Source organism: Penicillium subrubescens (assembly GCF_028828155.1).
Source record: "Penicillium subrubescens strain IBT 31985 chromosome Unknown utg000010l_segment0_segment0, whole genome shotgun sequence".
Lineage (NCBI taxonomy): Eukaryota > Fungi > Ascomycota > Eurotiomycetes > Eurotiales > Aspergillaceae > Penicillium > Penicillium subrubescens.
The window spans coordinates 1994690-2009391 of NW_026643160.1; the positions used below are offsets into that span (position 1 = coordinate 1994690).

The 14702-nt window shown below is 52.5% G+C and overlaps 6 protein-coding genes across 6 annotated transcripts; 4 read left to right on the forward strand and 2 right to left on the reverse strand.

Annotated features, from left to right (window-relative positions):
• Positions 1 to 705: 705 nt before the first annotated feature.
• On the reverse strand, positions 706 to 3345 carry N7473_011887 (snoRNA-splicing protein PRP40; the record flags this gene model as incomplete). The annotated part of the gene is made up of 4 exons (XM_057157826.1): positions 3190 to 3345; positions 2954 to 3123; positions 1771 to 2902; positions 706 to 1719 (listed from the first exon to the last, which is right to left on the reverse strand). The coding sequence occupies exons 1-4, from the start codon at positions 3328 to 3330 to the stop codon at positions 706 to 708; spliced, it is 2457 nt and encodes an 818-aa protein (XP_057003676.1). The 5' UTR covers positions 3331 to 3345.
• A 170-nt stretch (positions 3346 to 3515) lies between these two features.
• N7473_011888 (TRAPP trafficking subunit Trs65 domain-containing protein) lies at positions 3516 to 5441 on the forward strand (the record flags this gene model as incomplete). Its single annotated transcript, XM_057157827.1, has 4 exons — positions 3516 to 3690; positions 3753 to 4025; positions 4078 to 5197; positions 5270 to 5441. The coding sequence occupies 4 exons, from the start codon at positions 3516 to 3518 to the stop codon at positions 5439 to 5441; spliced, it is 1740 nt and encodes a 579-aa protein (XP_057003677.1).
• A 556-nt stretch (positions 5442 to 5997) lies between these two features.
• N7473_011889 (Mpv17/PMP22 family protein) lies at positions 5998 to 7107 on the forward strand (the record flags this gene model as incomplete). Its single annotated transcript, XM_057157828.1, has 6 exons — positions 5998 to 6063; positions 6142 to 6232; positions 6302 to 6327; positions 6406 to 6745; positions 6805 to 6971; positions 7036 to 7107. The coding sequence occupies 6 exons, from the start codon at positions 5998 to 6000 to the stop codon at positions 7105 to 7107; spliced, it is 762 nt and encodes a 253-aa protein (XP_057003678.1).
• A 689-nt stretch (positions 7108 to 7796) lies between these two features.
• pgkA (phosphoglycerate kinase pgkA) lies at positions 7797 to 9651 on the forward strand (the record flags this gene model as incomplete). Its single annotated transcript, XM_057157829.1, has 6 exons — positions 7797 to 7863; positions 7935 to 7974; positions 8037 to 8115; positions 8179 to 8602; positions 8670 to 9428; positions 9632 to 9651. 6 exons carry the CDS (start codon positions 7797 to 7799, stop codon positions 9649 to 9651), a joined length of 1389 nt encoding a protein of 462 aa, XP_057003679.1.
• Positions 9652 to 10182: 531 nt separating this feature from the next.
• N7473_011891 (proteasome regulatory particle lid subunit SEM1) lies at positions 10183 to 10697 on the reverse strand (the record flags this gene model as incomplete). Its single annotated transcript, XM_057157830.1, has 3 exons — positions 10183 to 10216; positions 10377 to 10497; positions 10583 to 10697. The coding sequence occupies 3 exons, from the start codon at positions 10695 to 10697 to the stop codon at positions 10183 to 10185; spliced, it is 270 nt and encodes an 89-aa protein (XP_057003680.1).
• A 393-nt stretch (positions 10698 to 11090) lies between these two features.
• On the forward strand, positions 11091 to 14256 carry N7473_011892 (TTC39/IML2 family protein). Its single transcript, XM_057157831.1, has 5 exons — positions 11091 to 11637; positions 11851 to 11927; positions 12001 to 12067; positions 12121 to 13187; positions 13254 to 14256. Exons 1-5 carry the CDS (start codon positions 11550 to 11552, stop codon positions 14058 to 14060), a joined length of 2106 nt encoding a protein of 701 aa, XP_057003681.1. The 5' UTR covers positions 11091 to 11549; the 3' UTR covers positions 14061 to 14256.
• The last annotated feature ends 446 nt before the right edge of the window (positions 14257 to 14702 follow it).

Genomic DNA, 14702 nt, shown 5'->3' on the forward strand with positions numbered 1-14702 from the left:
AAATGATGCTTCGGACGTTATTCCTGAACAGGATCAGAAAGGGTCCAACATAGTGCTGCATGCTCAAATGCCTTCCAATCGGCAGTTTTCCCATCGTCATGCTCATCCTGGCAAACGGGGTTCTTCTCCGCACTTTGTCGAGGATTAATCACTCCGTGGGGCGCATTATGACGGAGAAATCGACGGCAGAGAAAAGGGGTCTCATGCCTTGGAGACCAGGATGTTTGGTTCATCAGCCTGAACATTCTAGGTTAGCGCAGGGACTCTTCAGGACTTATACGTTTCACCATACCCTTACAGGGCAGGAACCGGGGTTTCCAAGGTTGAAAATAAGATTTGGGCCTCCACATCCGAGGAGTCTAGTCTCGGAATTATTCTGCACAGGAGGACGATGGCGTGGGGACGGTCCACCTGGTTGGTTTCTACAAGGCGGAGATCTTTGCCTCCGGAGTATATTATTCCGTCTGAAACTGCTAGTCCGTAGTCGTATACAGACAACTCCCACATCCGATATCCGGCCACTTTGACTGTGATTTATGTTGTTTGTGAACACGCAGGATACTTGTGCACAGAAGTGCCATGGGATGGAAGAAAGTCAATGGACCCCGATGAATGGACAGGGCAATACTTGTTGATTTGAACTGTACTGGACCATATCCAAGGGGAAAATGTCCAACTAGTCTGTCGATATACACACTACCCAATTCAATCCTCCTCAATCTCTCCCTCCTCGCTGCCAGAGTGAATAGCCTTCTCATCCTTCTTGCTCTGCTCTTCTGGGATCGCAGAGCGTTCCCGCCCACTGCGTCGAGGACCCTTGCTACGATCCCGCTCACGGCTATCACGGCGATATCGCTTCGTTGACCGACTCGCCACACTCTCAGAGTCACTCTCCCGACGGCGACGACGATCTGTACTGGCCGTGCTGCGAGTTTCACCGTAATCGAGCTCGTCGCGACCACCACGGGGATCTCCACGAGTGCGATACAGGCGCTCGCGTTCGTCTTCTCGTCGGTCGCCAGGACGGCGCTCAAAATCACGGTCTCCTCGATCACGTTCACGTTCACGGTAACGCTCGCGTTCGCGGTCTCCTCTATCACGCTCACGATCCTCACGGCGCTCACGAGAGGGGGAGAATGCGCTGACCTTGCGGTAGGATCGTTCACGGTCCGCCTGGGCTTTGCGGCGGTCGGCCTCGTACGCATCGGCCTCGGGAGTACGGCTGACTCGACTGCCACCACGTCGCTCACCACGGCTGCTGCGGTAGTCGCGATCACCGCGGTCATAATCGCGACGGCGGCTGTGGTCGCGGTCGCGGTCACGATCACGATCACGGAGATCACGGTCCTTCTCGTCTTCCTCCTTCTCCTTAAGACGGCGAATGACCTTCTCGAACGCGGACTCACGCAGTTCATCAGATTCCACAGCCTTGTACTCTTCGTACTTCTCGAGGCGGGATTTGACCTCGTCCCAGGTATCTGCCAGACGCACAGGGGGCTCCAGACGCTTAATCCGAGAGCGAAGTGCATCAACTGCGCGGCGTTGGTGTCGATCTGCTGCATGTTTCTCCTCCTCATCACGGCGGACGGCCTTCTCTTGAATGCGCTGGAAGAGAAGACTCAAGATATCGGAATCAATCTTAGAAGTGCGTCGATCAGAAAGCATGATCTCGGTGAATTCCTCAAGCGTAGTCTTGGCAGTAACCTCGTAGTGTTTGTCCTAAAGGCTTATGAGTATCTGAAGAATAATTTCAACTTTGGGTAAACTTACGTCAAGGACGTCCAGAACGTCATTACGAGGGCCACGCAGAGAACGCTCCTCTTCCTCAACCATATCCCAGAAGAGATCAAGAGGGGTTGATCCAGACTGGCCGAGGATTGCCTGGTACCGGGAGTCATCTTGGATTATGGGACGAATGTCCATCCATTTGCTGCCCGCCTTGATTTTCCCCTGGGACTTGAGCTCCTTCAACAGCTCCAAGTATCCTTCACGGTTACGGCGATCCTTTCGGGCCCTGACTGCCTTTTGCTGTTGGCGAGCGTCATTAAACGCACGCTCCAAAGTCTTGATGTGGTTTTCAAAAGCAGTCAGAATGTCAGACTTGGTCAGTGTCTTGAACTTATCATCAGCTTTGACTTTATCGTTGGATTCAATGACCGCTTCAGCCTCCGACCAGCGCGTATATGGCTCAAGGTTGAGAGAGTTGAGAATGTTCACGAGCTCGTCCATAGCCGCCTTGCGCGTTGCGGACTCTTGTTCAGCGTGTGCTTTCTTGAGCTCAACGACGTACTCCTCGAAGAGTTGGCGCCGTTCATTCTCATCGTCGGTAGCTCGGAAAGTCGTCTCGCCCTCGATAATGGGCCGGATAGTCTTCCAACGACTGTAGTGTTTGATTTCAGGATGCCGCTTCAGCATGGTATTGAAATCTGCGCGGAGCTTAGCGAATCGTTCTTTCGCCCGGTCCTTCTCCTGCATGCGAACCTCGGCCGCGTATTTCTCAAAAGCTGTCTTGCGATCAATCGGATTCTTCAGAGCACGATACTGGGGATCTTTAATAGTCGCGCGCATCGTCTGCTCCCAGGACCACTCGGGCTGAACGTTATTTCGCTTGAGCATTTTCATGAAGGCACTTTCTGCCTCTTCAAGGGAGCCATACTCGGGGTCGGCCTGTGTGGCCAAAGCTGAGGCGGCTGCCATTCCGCTTGGATCATAGGAACCGTATCCTCCACGACGGTCGCCATATCCCCGGTCATAGTCGTCGCGGTCACGGTCACGGTCACGGTCACGGTCACGATCGCGATCACGGTCGCGGTAGTCACGGTCTCGGTGGTCTCGGTCTCGGTCTCGTTCACGCTCACGATGTGGGTGTTGCGCGAAACCACCTGCAACGAAAGCGGGGGCGCTACAAGATGTTAGTTCTGAAATTTCTAGATAGGTAGTCAATTTCACTTACGCAACAGGAGGAGCCGGCGCTGCGGGCACTGGGGCAGCTGGAGCCTGTGCGAGCGCATTCTTGTAAACCTCAGGGATCTCCCACGTGCTCGCCTTGGTCTCCGTGTTGTACCAGTATTTGCGCCCTCCTTCTGCCGTATATTCCTTCCACGGTTGATTGGAAAGGGCACGCTAAAGAATCACCGGAGTATTGTTAGTTTAGTTCAAAGTTGTGCTTGATTGTAGTTGGGAACAAACCTCCACGGGGGTCATCAGCTCAATTGGCTTTGCCCATTGCGTCACTTTGGTCTGCACATTGTAATAGTAGACCCTTCCTTCAGCATTTCGGGCTTCCTGCCATAGGACAGGAGCACCCGGCTGGCCAGGCATTGGATTCATGATGCTTGTTGAAGGGTGAAGAGTCGACAAGATGAAAAAGAGATCCGCGTGGAATTAAGCTCAGGTGTTTGTGCTGTTTGCACCGATCAGCTTATCAGGGCACTGGTCCTATCTCCTTATTGCCCGCAGACACGCCAAACGCGGGAATCCGTTGACAACTGTTGCATGCGACAATCTCTGTCGCAATGCCTGGCCTGGAAATCCCGGGCGAGTTCCTACGACATGCTGTACTCGATACAGTGGTGCCTCATGCTCCGGCAATCGATATTGAAGGGTCATTGACCTCGGCCCTGGAGGACGGAGCAGACGATCTACCCTCAGTACTTTCCTCTATTCCCCAAAGGTCCCTTCTATTTTTCGGTACGCAAGAGGTTCTGTGCTTCCATTTGCGATCCCGGATTGATTGACTAATAGTATTCCAGACGAGTCTCTTCCCGTCCGCGTTGTCCTGCGCCTCTCCGATTGCACAGATACCATTTTGAAGCATAATTTACCCCGTCTCGAAATTCGATTAGATGTATTCGCAGTCGACCCTGCAGAGACCGTGGCGGAGAATCCGACTCCAGCTAGAGATATCATTTTCTCCGGAGTTGTGGACACAAGGGAGGAACCATTGGTGATCTTCAATGAGTTCGAAGGCGAAGATGGGACAGGCAACCATGTCTACCTCATATGGAGCATGGAGACATTCCTTAGTGCGTTCGCGATATGAAGATGCAGGAAACCTCATATGCTAATATTCCTCAGAGCGCCCTCGAAACCGTATCCCGAACCCATCCCTCCTGTTCATCGCCTCCGCGAGCCTAAATCCTTCGGAATCAAGCCGACAGGAAGACCCTGAAGACGACTACCTACCTCCACTCGTCCCTGCGTCGACGAACATGTTCCAGCCCTTGTCTGGAGACAAAGCCCTCGCCCATAAAGAGCCCTTCCTTCCAGCATCAAGGTTGTTGCGGGTCGTGCCTACAACATATCAGGAGGACCCCATTTACAACGTCCAGCAGCAACATGGTCACCCCTTTCGCGTGGTTCCTGCAGCCAGTGCCAGGATTCGCTACTCACGATTGAATTCCTACACTGGTCTTCCCACTACAGTTGCCAGTCTGGACTTCGAAGTGACACCATTTTTGATGTGTGAGGTCTGTTTTGATAAGGCGGATGTAAAGTTGTCCGAGGGCACGCTTGAGCCTCTGTCGGCCGTACAAGGACTTGAGCTCCCAATAAGCTGCCGGCCTCGAGACGATGTGACCCTAATGTACAAACTTACACCCGAATATGGTCCCGAGACCAACCCATCATCGACTGCCATGATGAGCATGCTGGACATCTCGCTAGGAGCAGTCATTCTCCTATCCGACGATTGCAAGCCTCGCATCACAATGCAATGGCGAACCAATGTCGATTTCTCGTTGCCCCTTAACCCAACATTTGGCGGTCCCAGCCAGGCATTACAGAGAAGCAACCGCCCTACAAGTCTAGCCATGCCTCAGGGCTTTTCTCAAACAGGACCGAACCCTAACAATCGGTCCTCCCTGCGAGAGCGAGCTTATTCAGTTACTGACGTGGGAGTCACCATCTCATTCTCTGGTCCTTCCCGTGTGCAGGTTGGATCGCCATTCTCTTGGGACGTCTTCATTGTCAACCGCTCCAACATCCCACGTAAATTTGCCCTGATTGCGATTCCCCGACGGAAACGTGTGGATCCGAGGGGCCATATGGCTCGCCCCTCGTCATCATCCATCTCGAGCCGGAAGGAGGATCATGTAGCGGAGGCTGTCACAGATGACAATATCGTGCACGCGATGCAGAAGAGTGTTGCTGGCCAGGAGGCTGAACTTATCAGTTTGAGCACTGACATCCGTGTCGGGTGAGTTCTATTAACCTGCTCTTGATATCATATATCATTGATGATCGACTTCCAACTAACACCCTCGATTAGGCCCCTCTTGCCTGGAACGTGTCACTCAACCGAACTCAAGCTCCTACCCCTTGCGACTGGTCCCCTTCAGTTGGAAGCGGTACGCCTCGTGGATGTGAATACGAATGAAACGACCGATATTCGAGACCTGCCAGACATTCTAGCCGATGACCAGCCTCGAGTATCTGCATGACTGTATTGAGCGTGGCATAAAATATGTTTGTATGTTTGTATGTATGTATAGTGAGTACGATATGCTGTAATTCAATCAGTTCAGGTTGAAGAACCAAAAATCCATGAGCCGGTGTCTAAAAAAAGAACGAAACAAAATGTAAGATGTACAACCCTATAGTAGACAGATGATAGGGTGGAAGTTAACCGCGCAAGGCTGAGTCCGCCCGAACGTCACCGCCCCCGAAGACTCCGTTGTCTGCCGCAGCCCGTGACTTCGGCCCCATTCCCGTTAGTCATGAACCTCTCCCGTCCAGCCATAGCGGAGTCAAGATTGCCCACTTTCAATCTGGGGTAGACCTCGATCTTCACTAGATATATTTCCGTCCGCGCCTCTTCCATCGGCATTTCCAGGGGTATTCCGACACTTAAGGCTAGCGGGCGGTCCAGGTTCAACATCGTTTCAGGTTCTCACTTGAAGTTTGCGTCATACATACGCGAGATAGCACCTCCCCGGCGGAATTGTTGCCTTCAACCCCATCCATCATAAACCGGTTCCAACTCCGCCCTCCGTCGCCATGATTACCTCTGCAAAGCGGAAAGTCCTCGATGGACTGAATAGAAGATATATCTACGGTCGCGTGGTTGGTTTTCTCTCGCTATCTTGTTGCTTGTGTGTCCTCTTCCAAGACGCCCGCGCTGACCCGCTCCGTTAATGATAGCCACTCCTGCACACGATCATATTCCTCATCGAGATGGCTGTTGCTACGCGGATTGCCACGAAATTCAACTCTTACTATGCTGAGAAGCCAGGTAAGGCGTCAACCCCCCGTGGGGTCCTGAGGGTATGTACGTTGAGTGCTAACCAATTTTTTACGATAGTTCTCACGACGATGGTCACCAACGCTGTAAGCCCGCCCTGTTCCTGAGATACCCACGATACTCTATGATTGGATCCGACGATTGACGGTGGATGGTTCATATAGGTGCTTGGTGGCGTCGCCGATACCGTTGCACAGTTGATTACCGCCTTCCGGTCTCGAAATGCTCAACGGTCCCACGAGAACGACTTCATTTCGATAGAAATTCCCGATTTCGATAAGGGAAGGCCACCTGTGATCGGAGAGATTGGGGCTGGAACATACTCCCCGGCGCCATTCGACTTTGAGCGTGTCACGAGGTTCATGGCATACGGTTTCTTCATGGCTCCAGTCCAATTCCAGTGGTTTGGCTTCTTGTCTCGGGCATTCCCTCTCACCAAGGTGAACCCTAGTGTTCCGGTGTTCAAGCGTGTTGCCTTTGACCAGTTGATCTTTGCGCCTTTTGGTATGGATTTGTCTGTCGGCCGCCCCAGTCGAATTTCGAACTGACACTGCCTTCTCTAGGTCTGGCGTGCTTCTTTACCTTCATGACCATTGCAGAAGGAGGCGGCAAGAGAGCTTTGACCCAGAAGTTCCGGGATGTATACTTGCCGACGTTGAAGGCCAACTTTGTACTTTGGCCGGCAGTACAGATTCTCAACTTCCGAGTCATTCCCATTCAATTCCAAATTGTGAGCTTCCAAACTCCCTCTTCAGTCTCTTCGACTGTTTCCCAGTACTGACAATCCAAACCAGCCTTTTGTTTCGTCTATTGGTATTGCGTGGACCGCATACCTCTCACTCACTAACTCCGCTGAGGAGTCTTGAGTACGCTCATGACAGCGAATATCACGTTAATGATTTGCCCTGCCACCATAATTGTCTTTGCTCGCTGTCTATCTGTCTAGGCGTTCTGGTCTCGGTTGGTCATCGTTTCTGGCTTTGTGTACAGGGGATATCACGTTTCGCGAGGAGGAAGGACATGGTTGCATTCAAAAAGGACACTGGGTTTGTTTTTGCGCATTGGGAGTATTCATTTACAGTACTTTCTTTCGTTTGTCGTTGTCGGCGGGTGTTTGGAAATCACCAAACGAGGTCTTCTTAGGGATATATTGACGTGTTTAATCCTTCGGCTTTGCAACGAAGCTCTCGTTTTTCACAAGTGGAACTGATTGTATCACAACACCCGCGGTCATCAGCGTAGCGGCTATGGACAATTCCAGCCCAGCCAATTAGAATCCGAGTAGAGCACCATTGTCTAGCGATATCCCCAGAATCCCCCGACTCCGAGGCTATCGAGGACCCCAGGACGCCCGGACTGTTCCGTGTTGACGGGGAGCTCTGACATCAGTCCCGCATCAGCCCGATCTATGTGCCCGGAGGATGTCGGGTTACCTAAAATCAAAGTAGAGTGAGCTATAGGAGTACCTAGAAGCTGTACGAAAACAGTATAACGTTCAAGTCACTTGAAGCACTCGAAGACATCATCGGAACGTACCCCGTTGTTACCCAGCTCAATGCGGCAGTCGCCCTCTTCACCGGCGAGCCCCACCACGTCCCTCCACGAGCCCCTCCATCCTTCTTGTCGCGACTCACCGTGGCCTGATTAAGACTCCTGATTCTCTTTGTCTGTATTTCCCCCTCCTTCTCTCTAGCTCTGTCTCTGCTTCGCATCAACCGTCTTCAATTGTCGAGGTACTGCTGCGTGAACCATTCTTGAGAGCTGGAGAACACCCCCGCTGACATCACAGACACAGAATCCTGCCGACAATGTCTCTCTCTAACAAGCTCAACATCACCGATGTCGACCTCAAGGATAAGCGTGTCCTGATCCGGGTATGTTAAAATATGCTAATCCCTTTGTCATGGATGTCAATGGCTCATTTTACCCCGCCATAGGTCGACTTCAACGTCCCTCTCGATGCGGACAAGAACATTACCAACAACCAGCGCATTGTCGGTGCTCTGCCCACCATCAAGTATGCCATTGACAACGGCGCTAAGGCCGTCATCTTGATGTCCCACCTTGGCCGCCCCGACGGCAAGGTCAACGCCAAGTACAGCCTCAAGCCCGTCGTTGCTGAGCTCTCCAAGCTCCTGGGCGGCAAGGACGTCATCTTCACTGAGGACTGTGTTGGTCCCAAGGTTGAGGAGACCGTTAACAAGGCTACCGGTGGCCAAGTCATCCTCCTGGAGAACCTGCGCTTCCACGCCGAGGAGGAGGGTTCCTCCAAGGATGCCGAGGGCAACAAGGTCAAGGCCGACAAGGAGAAGGTTGCTGAGTTCCGCAAGGGCCTGACTGCCCTCGGTGACATCTACATCAGTAAGCGACGAATTTGTCCTTTCAGCTGAACTCTAGAGTCCTTATACTAACTTCCATTTCCTTCCAGACGACGCCTTCGGCACTGCCCACCGTGGCCACAGCTCCATGGTCGGCGTCGACCTCCCCCAGAAGGCCGCCGGTTTCCTCGTTAAGAAGGAGCTGGAGTACTTCGCCAAGGCTCTTGAGAACCCCCAACGCCCCTTCCTTGCCATCCTCGGTGGTGCCAAGGTCTCCGACAAGATCCAGCTGATCGACAACCTGCTCCCCAAGGTCAACAGCTTGATCATCACCGGCGGCATGGCCTTCACCTTCAAGAAGACCCTCGAGAACGTTAAGATTGGTAACTCCCTCTTCGACGAGGCCGGCAGCAAGATCGTCGCCGAGATCGTCGAGAAGGCCAAGAAGAACAACGTCGAGATTGTCCTGCCCGTCGACTACGTGACCGCGGACAAGTTCTCCGCAGACGCCACCGTCGGTGCTGCCACCGATTCCGAGGGTATCCCCGACGGCTACATGGGTCTGGACGTCGGCCCCAAGTCCGTCGAGAAGTACGAGGAGGTCATCGGCCAGGCCAAGACCATCCTCTGGAACGGTCCCCCCGGTGTCTTCGAGCTGAAGCCCTTCGCCAACGGTACCGAGAAGACCCTCAACGCCGCTGTCAAGGCTGCCCAGTCTGGCTCCATCGTTATCATCGGTGGTGGTGACACTGCCACCGTGGCTGCCAAGTACGGCGTCGAGGACAAGCTCTCCCACGTCTCCACTGGCGGCGGTGCTTCCCTCGAGCTCCTCGAGGGCAAGGAGCTGCCCGGTGTTGCCGCTCTGTCCAGTAAGTAGATGGCATACTAGCGGAGGAGAGAATAAGATTGCGTCTCCCCCCTTTAATGTCAAGTTGCGACATTTTCACGAAACTGTAATGTACACAGCCAAGATTTTCCTTTCCGATATAAATTCACAAAATTTTTACGTTCAATTTGGCGGTTTTTTTGTCTTTGGATGTATGACTGGTAACTAAGCTCTGTTTCTGGTCAGATACGAGACCGAAGCTTTGATGGCGCAAGATATTGGAGATGAGGGTATGTAGGGAGACCTTGGTGGCAGGTAACTGCAGTGGAATGCTTAGCTTTACGAGATATACGATTAAGACCACAGCTACTACATGTACAAGCGCAGAAGCTGTAGAATGTGTAGCAAGAGTCCAATTGCATTATTCTGACCGACTTGCTATTCGACATTTCACGAATTACACCCGCCCAGTTGCCCATAACCGAGTTCCAGAAGTGCAACGCAGACATCAATGAAACAAGCTGCTCGAATAAACGTGCTTCTACCACATCATCAGGTAGAACCAAATGCGTTGGTAGCCGGACTAATCATCTCACCTGACCCGGCTTCACTCCGCAGTCCTGGGCGTCTCTGCTTGTGTCGGGGCCCACTGTGTTCAACATCGTCTTCCATCGGTTCCAAGGGGGGTATAGTGTTTGTAGCGTGAGAGGCGTTCAGCGGATTCGGAGGGGGTATGTCATGTGTGGAAACGCGGGATGGTCTTTTCGTATATTATGTTTTCCATTGTATTATCTTGTCTAGTGCGATGCTTCGACCTTCTTGAGTTCCTCCCTGTGACACGGATGAGGGTTAGCTACAGAGTCCAAAACATAATAATAAAATCCTGATTTCACAGCCAGGGCGAGAATGTAATCCCGACGCTGGACAAGGTCCCAGGTATCTCACGTCTGGCGTAGTGTAGTTGCCACCAACAGGGTAGATTGTAACATACCTCAGCTGCTTGGAGAAGTCCTCCGCAGCATCGTCATCATCCCAGCTCTCCTCCCACAGATGCTCGTTGCCCCCGTTCGCTGCTGACCCGGCGTTCTGCTCGGCTTCCTCCTGGGGCCAATCTAGCGGGGGAAACGGTCAGGGCATGTCCACATCTTCTGTCACGTCATGGGAATTGTAACTCCAGGATAGAGGGGCCTAGCTTACCCTCGACGGGGAAATCCTCAAACTCGTCATCTTCCTCGAGCACTTGGGGCTTCTGCTGTTGTTGGGGCTGCTCGGAGGCATCGGCCTTGGTCTGGGATTGGGTGGAATTGGACATGGTGTATGTGGCGGATGGAGAGGGCGGGTGTAGAGAAGATGGAGGACACGGGTTGCCTGGAGGATTTGTATGCTCTCGTGAATTGATGGGAGTTGAAGACGAGAGGAGAGCGTGGTGGTGGTGGTAGTAGTGGGGGAAGGATGGAATGTGATGGATGATGCTGTTGTCTGGATGGGGAGCTTCCCACCTTGGCGGAGAGGCGGCCTCAGGCTGCCATCGGCGTGATTGGAGATAACTACGCAGTGGAAGACAGAGCGTGACAATGAAATATTAATTCGATAAATATGAGACTAACTAGTTGTTGATTTACGAGCTTGGGTTTACTTCTCGTATTATCATTAATTATGCTACCCTTTTCGGCTATTCCCAGTTCCTCCTTGACCTTAACATAGGAGCATATCTCCCATTTTATGCGGCTGCTTCGCCCCCCTCCCGGAGCCATCGGCACGCCACGAAAAAGCCCATGGAAACGACACTGCTGATTTTGGGGCCAAGTACTCCACGACCGATTACTTGTCTTGCTCTCTCTACCCCACGGTCAATTTCGTTATCACCATGGTTCCCTGATTCTGAGACAATCCTGGAGTTCCGTCTTCTCTCCTCTCTCACTTTCTCTCGTTCTTCCTCCCCCGGTTCCCTTCTCCCCGCGCTATCACTACCTGGCCGTTCTCGGTAATCCGTTGTGATTCCGTGCATGGGATCGTTGACATTCTTCCCAATCCGTCCCTATCGCTTTGGCCTGTCGTTGCGGCGGAGGAGAGTATATCGATAGCGCCAACTCCGATTATCTTCCAGGTCTTTGTGGCTTTGTGAATCCTCTTCGACCTACCCTAGCGGTGCGCGACTATCATCATGTTGCGAGTGGGGTCTTGGTTGTATGGCAAAAAGCCCGCCAATGCCTCGACGCAATCGCTGGACTCGCTGGCCGAGTTGAAAGACTGTATGTTGGACCCTGCTAGTGCGGATGGGACTTGGAGATACCATGTGGTAGATGGGCTGTGCGGGCGCAGCCCCTTCTTCCTTGATGTGCCTTGTGCTGACGGTGAATTCTTCGAGCGGGAAAGTGGATGAGGCGATGAAAGGTAACTAACTTATCCATGTCCAAAGCTTCGATTATCCGAGCCGTTTACTAATGGGATGATCATCTGAACAGCGGCGACGTTCATCCTCAACGACGATGTCGATAGCGCCGAAGCTGGCTTGGCCAAGGGAACTTCTACCTTCCACAATGTGCGTGTGTCGGGCATAGGCGATGACGTAGCGCAGGAGGAATGAGGAAATCAATACTGACAATCAGTAATAGCTGGGCAAAGGAATGGTGGCTTTTGTTCGGGCAACGCTGGGCTTTGAACAAGAGATTATGCGACAAGGTCTGAGACAATTGATTGAATCGCGAGATGATCGTCGCGCTAACTGTCCATAGCTTCCGAACGATTGAGCGAAGCGGAAACCTCAGCAGCCAGCGATCAACACCGCGCCCAACATAACTCCCACGCCCCCAATGCCTTCCGCTCGGAGATTTATGCTGCGGGTAGTGAATATGCTCTATGTCAGGCGATTGCACAGCTGATGGGCGCCGTTGTGGGTGTCCTCAATGAGAGTCTGACGGAAAGTATCAAGGCCTTTTACCGCTTGCGCAAGGCTTATATTGCCCTGGACGCTATTTTGAAGATGGAAGAGAAGTTCATGGAATTGAGAGATCCTAGCCGAGTTCTCCTTCCTAGCTCGAGTGACCTCTCCACGGCTAGTAGTGCTAGCACCGACGTCAAGTCCCCAGTCTCATCCAGCGAGGTACTCAACAAGGTTCCGTCTGCGACAGCTCAATCTGTTATACCCAATGAGAAGGATATCTCCAAATCATTATCCGGGTTAACAGTGAGTCCAGAGCCCGAGCTCGCATCTGGTACTTCCACACCCGGCGGTTCCAACATCATCAACCACGACCCCGACTCGGACATCTTCCAGAACGAGATCGACGTGTTCGTGCACTCTGGCGCCAACTTCTGCTTCGGTATCCTTCTGCTCCTCATCTCCATGGTCCCTCCTGCTTTCAGCAGGCTACTCTCCATCATTGGATTCCACGGCGACAAGCAGCGCGGACTGCGAATGCTCTGGCAAGCCAGCAAGTTCCACAATATTATCGGAGCCATGGCGGCCTTGGCATTGCTTGGCTATTATAACGGGTTTGTACGTTATTGCGATATCATGCCTGACCCATCTCCAGGCGAGGATGATGTGGAGGGCTACCCTCAAGAAAGGTTGACTGAACTGTTGACCGAGATGCGATCCCGGTTCCCGAATAGTCGTCTCTGGCTTTTGGAAGAGTCGCGGATGAAGGGTGCCAATAAGGATTTGGAAGGCGCTTTGAACCTTCTTAGCTCAAACAACAAAAGTGCTCTCAAGCAGGTTGAGGCACTGTGCGTTTTTGAGAGAAGTTTGAATGCGCTGTTCTTGCACAATTACGACGTTTGCTCGGCATCGTTTATCGAGGTAAGTTTCTTGTCCACGGCTTCTTCTACCCTCCGCACCAGCCCCAGTACCAAGCTGACTTCTCAGTGCGTGGATCTCAATTCCTGGTCCCGCTCACTGTACTACTATATTGCCGGCTCCAGCCATGTTGCGCTCTACCGCCAATTTATCGTGAACGACCCCAAACAGGCAAAGGAGCACGCGCGCAAGGCGGCAGAATATATCCGCAAAGCCCCTCCCTTGGCCGGCAAGAAGCGCTTCATGGCCCGTCAACTTCCCTTCGACGTGTTCGTCACGCGCAAGATTGCCAAGTGGGAAGCCCGTGCCAAGGAATGGAACGTCGAGCTGGTAGATGCGATTGGCGTGGACCCCATCGAGGAGATGATCTTCTTCTGGAACGGACATAGCCGCATGACACGCAGCCAGCTGGAAGAATCTCTAAGCTGCTTGTCATGGTGTGAAAGCAGCGAGAACAAAACCTGGTCTCGCGAGGGACCAGAGGAGAAAGCTATCTTGGAGCTACTCCGGGCCGCCGTACTACGATCTCTGCACAATCACGAGGACGCGAAACAGATCCTCAAGACCAAGGTGTTGACCCATGAGAAGTCCATCTTCAAGGGCAATCTGAAGGATGACTGGGTCCTTCCAGCTGCGCACTTTGAAATGGCGGCGAATGTCTGGATGGAGCGGTCGACGTACCAATCTCTGCACAAGCTCTCGGCAGATGTTTCTGAGAAGCCTGAGCAGGACCGGAAGCTTGTTCATACTTGCAAGGAGCATCTGGATCATGCGGCGCGTTGGGAGAGCTACGAACTTGATGCTCGTATTGGATTGAAGGTTACTGCGGCTCTTGAGGCCGTTCAGAAGTGGGAGGATATGCACCCTGCGGCCTAGGGTGCTATTCATGGGGGGTTTTATATGGGGCGTTGATTTGTTCATAGCAGCTCCAGGCGGGATGTATCATAAAACCATTAGACTAAATGGCGTTTTGGCAGATGGGGCGGAAGATCATATGGAATCCTCCTCTTTCTTACCTTCTCTTCAACGATGTCAATCACGGAGTAGTAATAACAGTAGCAGCAGAGTGACTTGGCCAAGCATTCTGGGTGCTCATGAGAATCTAGGACAGTAGCTCGTCATGGCACAGTGATGATACTGCAACCAGAAGATCCAACAACGCGATCTTCACTCCCAAGATCTACAAGATAAGCATCAGTCCTCCGCAATCTCTCTCTTCCCCTTCTCGGCATACACTTTATACCGCCGAGCTCGGCTCTAGCGCCGAGTCAAGATGCCCCACATCTCACGATCTCGTCGAACCAGCTCCGTCGTCGGATAAGACGGCTCGTCGGCGTCGGACGTCCGATTAAAAGGTCTACAAAAGAAAAAGGATCAAATCAATCGGCGCCACCCCGACAAAAAAAAAATAACCAGTTCTCCATATATGCCCCGTATCTCGTGGACTCATCAAGCCAAGCATCTCCAGTGGACTTAGTGTATGGATCCCATGACGTTTTGAAACGTCTAAATCAGGCC

What these genes read in the sequence shown, in the direction of transcription:
- N7473_011892 (XM_057157831.1), top strand. Translation starts at nt 11,550, where the DNA reads ATGTTGCGAGTGGGGTCTTGGTTGTATGGCAAAAAGCCCGCCAATGCC. An exon ending in GCTGGCCGAGTTGAAAGACT is followed by an intron (nt 11,638 to 11,850) that starts GTATGTTGGACC and finishes TCATCTGAACAG; the next exon opens with CGGCGACGTTCATCCTCAAC. An exon ending in GAACTTCTACCTTCCACAAT is followed by an intron (nt 11,928 to 12,000) that starts GTGCGTGTGTCG and finishes AATCAGTAATAG; the next exon opens with CTGGGCAAAGGAATGGTGGC.